Source organism: Macadamia integrifolia, unplaced genomic scaffold (genome assembly GCF_013358625.1).
Source record: "Macadamia integrifolia cultivar HAES 741 unplaced genomic scaffold, SCU_Mint_v3 scaffold459, whole genome shotgun sequence".
Lineage (NCBI taxonomy): Eukaryota > Viridiplantae > Streptophyta > Magnoliopsida > Proteales > Proteaceae > Macadamia > Macadamia integrifolia.
The window spans coordinates 17224-27481 of record NW_024870458.1 but is presented as its reverse complement, the minus strand read 5'-3'; the positions used below and the strand labels follow the sequence as shown (position 1 = coordinate 27481).

The 10258-nt window shown below is 37.2% G+C and overlaps 2 protein-coding genes across 4 annotated transcripts in view; both read right to left on the bottom strand.

Annotated features, from left to right (window-relative positions):
- Positions 1 to 7598: 7598 nt before the first annotated feature.
- LOC122068795 lies at positions 7599 to 8651 on the bottom strand. Its single transcript, XM_042632702.1, has 2 exons — positions 8603 to 8651; positions 7599 to 8212 (listed from the first exon to the last, which is right to left on the bottom strand). The coding sequence occupies exons 1-2, from the start codon at positions 8649 to 8651 to the stop codon at positions 7599 to 7601; spliced, it is 663 nt and encodes a 220-aa protein (XP_042488636.1).
- Positions 8652 to 8870: 219 nt separating this feature from the next.
- The window catches only part of LOC122068791, a 6830-nt gene continuing 5442 nt past the window's right edge, over positions 8871 to 10258 (bottom strand). The window contains exons 3-4 of one of the 3 annotated variants that reach the window (XR_006137241.1): positions 9568 to 9917; positions 8871 to 9435 (exon numbers count right to left, since the gene is read on the bottom strand). Coding sequence is in view for 1 of the 3 variants with exons in the window: in XM_042632698.1 (XP_042488632.1) it covers positions 9323 to 9435; positions 9568 to 9904 (450 nt within the window). In the remaining 2 variants the exon portion in view is untranslated. Of the gene's footprint in view, positions 9436 to 9567; positions 10053 to 10258 lie in introns of those variants that run through there. The other 2 variants (XR_006137242.1, XM_042632698.1) reach the window with 2 other exon arrangements.

The window sequence follows — 10258 nt, the reverse complement described above, 5'->3', positions numbered from 1 at the left end:
AAAGCTGAAATAAAAATAAAGTAAAAGAAAGGGGATAAAGCTAGAGAGAGACTCACAAGTAGGTTTCTCTACTTAGCCCAAGGGATGCATCATAATATGAGCTTCCCTACTTGACCAGAGAGTCACTCTTACAAGGGTTACTCTACTTGGCTTTAGGGAAAGGGAGACAATTAAATAAAAGCAATAAATTGATGGTTCTATGGCTAGGAGGGGCAAAGCCAACACATACACTAGCCATGAACCTTGGGGGAAAGGGATAGCAATAATGTAACGACTGAAAATAAAAATCCTAAATTAAGAAAAAAAGGGTAGTCAGAAGAGGGAATGAGAGGGGGGAGAGAAGACTACTGAAGGAGCCTACTTACTTGAATCAATGCTTGAACTTGAAAAAAAAATTGCTCCACGGCTCGTGATCTTGTCACCTAGATCTAAGCCTAGAACTATAACTTAAAAAATTACAACTCAATTGCATAAATCATAAACATAAAAAGGCTGAATAAGAATAAAAGAGTGCTTGCATTATTTGAAATAAAAAAAACTATTACAAAAGTGATTAAAGCAAAAATAGAGAAGAACTAGAACTAAAGAGAGAAAGAGGAAGAGAGAGAGCAACTAAAGAAAACTAGAAGAAGAATGAATTGTGTCTCCTCCTCTTACATGAGTTGTATTTATAGGGAATGGAGAGGTAGGGTAACAATTTTTTATTTCCTAAAAGAGAGAAACCCACAATTGATTGTGAGATCTTTTGAGTCCAAAAGTGCTAAGGTGGAGGAGAGAGAAGAGAGAAATAAATTTCTTCTTTCCTTTTTTTTTTCCTAATTTTTTTTCTTCTTTTTCTCTCTCCTAGGGACGATTTTCTTCTTCTTTGTGTGATTTGAACAATATTTGGTGATGATGTGGAGGAGAGAGAAGATTTGGACAATCTTTGGTTCTCCCCTTTTTTGTCTCTTTCCTTTTTTTTCTCTTCTCTTCTTGCTTCCACGATTTTCCTTTCCTTTTTTTTTCTTTTTTCTTGTGCAAGAACCCTTCCACGATTTTGCTTGCTTCTAAAGCAGAAAATCTTCAACAAAATCTTCTAAAAAAAACAACCATAAGATTCGAACTTGAGACCTCTTGGTGAGCAAGAGAATTTTGTACACCATAGCTCACCAACTAAGCTAGGTAGTTGTTGTCACCAAAAACAAATCTTTAATCACTTAAAGATGTGGTCCATCGATCCTTGTTGGCATTTGGAGTATTCCTTGTACCTCTGGGACAATTGCAAACGGGCTGGTTCTGCATCTCGGTTCAGTTCTGATCCATTATTCTTTTTTCTGACCCGAAAAAGAATAATCATTTGTACGGGTGACCAAACGAATGTGTACTTTTAATTGAACACGTCCATCTTGCTCAGAATTTCGTCCTCTTCGCAACCATGGAAAGAAATAGGACCTCTTTACGTGTAAAATTGAAGATATAGCTCCTGATAGTCCTTAAGGCCTTGAAAATATAAAACCTGCAAAAAGAGAGTAAAACCCAAGGTAGCTCCATTCTAAATATGTAAAATGCATGTTTTACTACCCTAGATTTCACACATAAATGTGCTCATCAGTGGACCTTGGACGTCAATCATGAGGCCATGTTAACGACCTTTTCATTAATATTTAATTCACATTTAGTTCTTTGTTCTTTACTCTTGCACTTGATTGTAACAAAAAAGTATTGCTTCTCTTTTCTGAGACATGGGAGTTCTAACTTCTAATGCTCCGAAAGGGGAGAAAACATAAGTGAAAATTAAGCAAAGGTTCTCAAGTGAATAATATAAAAGGTGGGGTGGGTGGGAATAGAAGAAATGGAAGATTCTTGGATAGAATGTCCGAATTTCACTCTGTTGCAACAAACCATGCTGGAGTGCAATTTCTACTATATGTTTGACACCCCTTATTCCTTGATAATCTACTAGATGCTTGTCAGGTGTAAATACCTTTTATGGTTGGAAACCCTCTAATTATGTAGTCCTACATGAAACAAAGACAAAGACAAACATCATTTTGTAGGAATCACTTATACTACAGTAAATGGGAGAAATCCCCAAGTTTCAACATCATTTTCCTTCACTTCCATTTCGAAGTACAACCTTTTAAACCCCACCCCCACCCCCACCCCCAAAAAAAGCCTCCTATTAACTTCTTTTCCAACAATAACTCTCTTATAACATTAGAGAATAGCTCTTTTTCTCTGACTTTCCTGCATCAATCTAGCTCATAGATTGAATCTAGTTCCCTTTTGTCATTAGTAGGTTGGCTGCCGAATGCCATTGGCAAGGTTTGATTCAATGCAATTTTCTTAATTAGTGACATTGGTTCACCAAGTTTGGATCTTGGAAGCTTGTTTTTAGTTTCTCAGTTACAGCATCTTACATTATCTTGCATGGGAAAAGGACAAGAAGGGAAGGGACATCTAATTTTCTTGTTCTTAATTGGATGGGGATTTACTGAAGTTTGTCCATAGATATGGTGGATGATTGTGGCAGTGTTAGTAGTGTTATCTCCAATATGTGTGTTTAGTATTTCTCTAGTGCGGAATCTTTTTGTCACCAAAATGGTGAAGTGAGAAGGTTATTTCCAATATGTGTGGTTACTTTTTCTATAGAAAGGCATCTTTATGTCAAAAAATGGTGAAGGGACAAGTTGTGACTTTCTTTGGGTTCCCCTTATTCTGAAAAGTTATATAATTAGGGTTAAAAATTGTTTCAAAGTTACTTGTCCTTATGTCATTATGAATATCTTCACATTATATGATTAGGCATGTGAAATTACAGGATTTACACTCATTGGAAAAAAAATGTGTTAGTTTCTAAGGGAAAAAAATTAAGGTTATGATTACTTAATATGAATTATGTGCCATTTCTGGAAATGGTCTGACGGGATTTCTTAAAACCAAATGTGTGCCCATTTTTTTGAGGTGCTAGCAAGAGAATGCATCTAATTTTTTTAGAAATCATTTTTTGTTTTTTGAGTATGATTGCAAGAGACTACATCTAATTTCTTAGAATATGAAATAAATTTTCTTTGTATCGAACACCACATTTACTGCCATGTTTCTTTACCTTCTAACCTATGTTTCCTTTGTAGGTCAATTGGCAACCATATGCTACACTTGCGAGTGCACCTCTTGTTGGTATTATAGGCTCATATATAGGTCTGGCTCGCACATGGTTGATTCATTTCAATGTGGTTGACATGCATCTCCTAGATCGATGTTTGCGTCAATTTGGACTAAAACAAAATTTGTCTCAAAGTGTCACTAGATGGCAGCGTCACACGGTGGCTAGGTTGGGCATAGATTATGAGGATTTGTTTCAGCGAGAGGTGAGTGAGTGGACATACTTCAATGACTCCTTCGAAATAGTTAATGCTCCTCCAGAGTCGAACCCAGGAGTTACACAATCAGATTACCTTCAGTGGTATCTACATGTCAGCCATGTTAGGATTCATCCTCCTTATGAAGTTGACAACCAACACCCCAATGAGTATAGGTTGAAAGGTTATGGAGATAGTGAAGCATTGGACTTGGTAGGTTAACAATTTTGAATGAATTAAAGAGTTGTTCATTGCATTTAACGAATTGTCTTAGAATACTGAATTGTTCAATATTTCATATTCGTCTATTAATATTTTTTTCATCATCAGCGTCGTCTCATCCATCGGGTCACTACAAAGCTCCAGCCTCTATTGGAGCCACTTTTAATTGACGATGTAGGTGTGGAGATCCACGAGTTGGTAGATACATTAGCCAAGGAAGGTTATGATGATTCATGTCCTAATACATATGTGAAACACATTGACAATCCTCTCCCCACAACGATCGAAGGTATTTCTTCAACAACTGAATTTGAAAAGTACAATGGATCTGATAAATCATTCTCGAATAGTGACAGTAGTACATATTCCACTCGTAGTCCTCAAGCACATCCACAATCAATGGATAAGAATGTGGCAGTGTCTATGGGCAATGATTATTGCTTTCAACATTCTATTGTCCCTACTCACATTACATCTGGTGAAATTTCTAGTTTAGCTTTTGTGGATACTATTAACCACATTTAGATTATGAACATACAATCAGATACCAGTCAAATTAGGCCTGTTCAGATTAGTGTGTCCTCTGGAGGTTCGTTGTTGAACTTAATTGTGGAATGTCAAAATACAACATTGCTTGGCCCTTCGTTGGAACAACAAATTATTTATCCATTGGGAGTGGGTTCACCCGATATGGACAAATCCCTGCAACAAAATGTCTCTACAGGGGCCACGACGGATGTGATAAAATAGTCGATGGGCACACAAAATGTGGCAAAGCAGCTTGTTGTACATAAGAAGGCACGGTGGAGATAATAGTTTACTATAGTGGTTTTATTTTTTTGTGAATGACTACAAGGTAGTGTTTTTTGTTTTGGATTGACCTAAGATGGCCAATGAAAAAATGTTGCATCATTTAGTGGTTGTAAAAAAATGTGGTATGGTAAACAAGGTAATGTCTTTTATTTTGATTATTTTTATTATATGTCTGGTGGTTTTAGAAACTATGACTCTATAATTGGTATGTCAAGAAGGGTGATGACTTATTATTTTAATATCTCATGTTTATTGAAAGTACATTATATCATAATTCCTCAAACTGTCTCCGGCTGGATACTTAAATCCTTTGGAAAAATATATATCTGGTGCTTAAGGGGGTGTTTGGTTCGGTAAATCCTCAGGATGACATTCTTTAGAATGATAATTCTTAATTTTTTGAATTGTTTGGTTCCACTATGATGACCCTCATAAGAGAGGCACCTACTTCCAATGAATGACTATATTACAAAGGATGAGGAGACTTTTAGTTTATGTCAACACTAAAATTCAGATTTGAGTAACCATCTTAACCCTTACTATAAAAGGGGAAAGTGGGAAGACGTTCTCTACAGAGGCCACTAAACCCATGCTAATGTGAAGAAACTTCTCTAGCTCAATACCCTCTCACACCGAGAGTCCACCGCTGGTGACTGGTAAGCTCTCTCTTTCTCTCTCTCCCTCACACACACACTTTCTCGTTTTCTCTGCCTACCGCTCTCTATTTCGATTTTATGCAGTTGTATGGTTAGGTTTTTAAAACCAAAATCTACTGCTCTCTCTCTCTCTCTCTCTCTCTCGCTTTCTCTGTCTACGGCTCTCTATTTTGTTTTCATGGAGTTGTTAGGTTAGGTTTTTAAAACCATAATCTATCACTCTCTATTTTATGTTGTAAGTTTATTTTTAGGTTTTTTTTAACTCAAATCTCATATGCTCTATTCATGGAAATGTAGCAGTGGCAATCGAAGTACTTGGATTTGTTCTCTAGTTCGCCTGCCCTCCCACCGACTCTGCAAAATTGGATTTGGTATTCAGAGTTGTAAGGTTAGGTTTTTAAAACCAGAATCTATCGCTCTCTATTTTGTGTTGTAAGTTTATTTTTAGGATCTATAACTCAAATCTCATATGCTCTGTTCATGGATATGTAGCACTGGCGATCAAAGTGCTTGGATTAGTTCTCTAGTTCACCTGCCCTCCCACCGACTCTGCAAAATTGGATTTGGTATTATCCTCCTCCTCTCTCTCCCTCTTTCTGGCTTTCTCTGAATGTCGCTCTCTATTTGGGGAAGATGGGTCAATTGGCTTTCTCTACCTTTCTCTGAACTAACCCATGAATTACTAACCAGTTGCATATGTTTCTTTTAACCTTATGCATTTTGCTTTAATCTCATGTCGCAACTTCACCATCGCCTATGTTTTGGTACTATATTTTCTATCGCTGGATATTGATAATGGCTTGCACCTACATTTTAGACGTAGCTTGATTCCTTCCATTACTCTATTCTATGTTATTGTTTTGGATGATGAAATCTCTGGTTTTAGTTCTTTTCTCATTTTGTCCTTGTAGAATAGAATTGAAAGTGAGGTCCTTTTTCCTTGGTTTACTGTTTCAAAGCATATGGTCATTATGAGTTTGATATGATAAAAAGAATGGAATTGAAAATCGTGCCACTGCAATTCACAACCTGGAGGACTGCCATCTACCACATTATTGGATATGGACAATTGCCACTTATTGTTCAAGACACTAGTAAATCCATAACAGAGGCTTTCATCCCCTTTATCCATATATTTCTTATGTGAGGCTTCTGATATTAATATCCCCTTTTTCATAGGTTGTGAAGTGTGAACAGCTTGGACACTATTATTGCCTTTGACGTTCTTCTATTGGTTTCTAATAAATACATAAACAACCTATCCATTGTTTATTGTACTCTTCATTCTAACAGCTATATGTTCCTTAAATCCTCTAGGATCAGCTTCATGTTAGACAATCTGTTGCCATTTGCAAAAAACTTATGTACTGAGATTGACGCACTTCCATGGATCAGGGTATTGCACCACTCCCTAATCAATGCAAAACACCCACACAAGGAAATCATGCAAAACTGCTATTTCAAAACAAAAAATGAGATCTAAATAACCACTTCTTGGGTGGAGAGGTTCTTTTAGAGGACTTGAAGCTTCACTTTCAAGAAGATAGCTATCAGATGATCAAATTTGAACCCTATGAGATGCATGTTGTCAACATGCATTTGGATGTGTTTTCAAAGGTTCTACAAGAAACATTGCATGAAACATGCGATGGCATCAGGATTATGAAAGAGGAGGATGAATTGGCAAAACAGCTTGAACAGATAAGGGTCTCCAAAGAATTGTTGATGCTTCGGCTTAAAATTGTATTGGATGATGTAACCGCCCTCAGTGAGTAGAAGGCTAGTTGTGTCACCAAATGCAATGACTTAGCTTTGCAAACTCAATTTCTATAAGAAAAATTGGAATCCATTTCCTCTGAAAATTGTCTTCTTACTCCAAAAATCATGGAATATGAAGGATTGATGATTGAGTCCCCTCTTGAAGTTAAACATATTCTCATATAGATCATAAATCGGGGACATATTCTTCTCTTGAGAGAAGTTTTGATAGATGGCTTAGAGTTGAAGGGAGAACCAACTCTTTAAATGTCGATCTAAGGAAGGAAGCTGAGAAGCATTTTGGTGGGCCTCTGGAGTTAATGGAAGAGGAGCAAGACTTAACATTGATCTCTAATTAATTGCAGGAAATGTTACATAATTATCTCTAATGAAGAGGAAATCCCTGGAACTTACTATTACCTTGTGTAAAGGCCTGACTACAATAAATACTGGCATGGGTTGAATGATAAAAATGTGTTAATAGCTAATGCAATTAACCAAACAACAAAACCATAAAACATCCACCTAAAACATTCAGATAGAGAATCAAAAATTCAATATTACATCATATTAATATAAGATTCTTCTCAACATATTTTGGGACCTATTATTGTTCCCTTCAAATAATTATAGTTTTATGTTCTTCGAGAGTGATGTGAGGCCAACAAAAAGTGAAACATGTCTTGCCATCTTGGAAACTGCAACCAAAATTAAGAGATGACTTTAGGCGATGTACAATTGACACATAACACAAACTTTTAGTTATTATAAATTTCTATACCAATTAGCTTACCACATTCATAAGAGGCTATATTGCCTCTCGACATGACCTCCTGTTATGCCTAGGATCCCCACATCTGCTACAATGTTGGGGTCGCTTCTCCACATCTTGTGATTCTATACGTTGTCTCTTTGGTCGGCCTGCACGCTTACGAGTTCTAGGAGGCCTCACAACAACGTGTGTGTCCCCTGTGGGTGATTCAAAGGACATATCATGGTTAGGGACAGGATTGATTGGTTCTTCATACGTTTGCGCATATGCCTCTTTATGATACTCATGTGAAACATAATTCAGGAGTTGTCTACGAATCCTTGCTATCGCGGTAGATGCATGAATACAGGGCAGACCTGTCATCTCCCACACCTTGCAGGAGCAAGATCTCAAACTTAAGTCAACTGAGTGTGTACTTGCGTCACCCTCAACTTCAAACCCAGACACTGAAGATCGCCTAACAGTCAGCCCCTCAGATTTATGAACTCGTTTCTTTAGAATCTTGTTAATCTTAGGGCCCACATCATATTTCCACTTAATTAATTTCTGCTTACGTTTATACATCATCTCCATCTGTTTCACCCTTATAATGTTCAAGAGTTGCATTATGGGCAGTTCATGTTGCTTCAATATCCATGCATTATATGTCTCTGCATAATTGGAGGTAACTTGTCATAACGATTTCTAGGGAATAGACAATTAGCCCAGTTCTCTGGTCCAGTTGTCATTAACCATATATATGCATCTTCTGAGATACCCCTTATATCATCCATATGATTGTTAAAGTCTAAAGTTGTCTGTGCATATGTTGCATCATTAAGCAATAGTTCTAAAGCATTCTTCAAAATGGCTGACATAGGTTTTCGAAGATTTTTCTTAAAATTTTCCTTTAAATGGCGAAGACAAAATGCATGGTGGACATCCCCAAAGACAGAACGCACCCCATCAATTATGGATTGACACAAAAACAAAATGTTCAGTGTTGTCTAATGCCATATTAAGTTGCTCTAAAAATTGTGTCCAATTAGAGTGATTCTCACCAGAGACAATTGCGAAGGTGACAGGAAACATCCCATCATCTACATCCATTGCTATAGCAGATAACAGAGTGCCAAGATACCTGGATTTTATGAAGGTGCCATCAATGAATAGTATAGGTCTACATCCTGTCCTGAAGACCTGCATAGTAGCATAATAGGCTACAAATAGTCTTGTAAATTTACCATCATCATCAACCTCATATTTAGCATGGCTCCCAGGGTTTGTCTCAATAACCTTATTACAATACCAAGGGATGTACAGATAAGATTCCTTGAAAGATCCAAACACTTTATTATTTGCAACCTCCTTTGCCCTCCAACACTGCATATAACTCAATTCTAGGTGATAGTCACTTTTCATATCAACAACGATTTCAGTTGGAGGATACTTGGGAGTATCTCGAACTTTCTCAACCGCAGTATTAGCTATGAGAGACTATGGTACCTTCACCTTGTCAATGAACTGAGATCCAAGTGGATGTTGGTGTACCCCTTGGTACTTATGAATCCTAAACATTCCACTCGGCTTCACATGACTTGCCCTAATTGACCAATAACATCCCTCAACTGCACATTTAACAATAACCCTCACTTTATCACTCCTCTTTGTCAAATAGCGGAAACCATTTGCAATAGCAAATTGAGCAACCGATTGTCGAAAGTTAGTTGCTGATTTAAACATCTGTCCCACACCCTCTATTGCTTTCTCCCAAAATATGGTTAGTACTTTGTCCACAGGTGTCTCACTTGAACATGCAATAACCCTGTCACAAGTCTCATCAACATTTCCATCATCCATATGCTGAGACTGTGCAAAAGTAACACTGCACCTGCTGAAGGAATTAAAAAAAAAAAAAAAAAAAAAACAAAAACAAAAACAAAAACAATGTTTACATCTTATTATAGCCATAAAGAATTTAAAAACTTTAGCTAAACAAACTGACAAACTACAACAAATAATGTACCTAGCCCCATATGATCACTTCCGATAGAGCCATCAGCCCTTGACACAAATACATCCACTATGGCACTACTACTGTTAAAATCCAACATATTTTGGAGGTCTAAGTCTCCCTTAAGGCTAATAGGAGCACATCTACTCCCAGGCACTAACCACTTCAGTAAAACACCATCAAGGCTGAAATTCCATGATGAACAAACCTTCTCCAAGAACTGGCTGAAATTCATTGTTCCATCCATACGAATTGCAATAGATTCACCTCCCTCCTTCATATATGTTCCATCAGTATCTCTTACTAACACTCCACCATAACTGCATATAGCCAATACTGAACCCGACATCTTTCCAATATACCTGCAATCCTCACAAGGCAAAAGATTGAGAATTTTCCTTTAACATGGCTTTTACTAGGATACAAACACAAGGAGAGCAGAAAATATGAGAGGAATTAAGAAGCCCAATAGAAGCAAAAATAATATCGCAATGGTTTCTTGACTAAAACTTGAAATGCAGTCAAATAAAACAACTAGCTCTTGGACTTTCAGTTGTCAATTTATGTCCCATACATATATTGTAAAAGGTATTCATGTTTTTCCTTACAGGTGTCATTGTCGGCGACACTGATATGTATCCCCCATCATTCCCCACACCCTCAACACCACCTCCCCAACCCCACCCCCCCAACCCCACCCCCC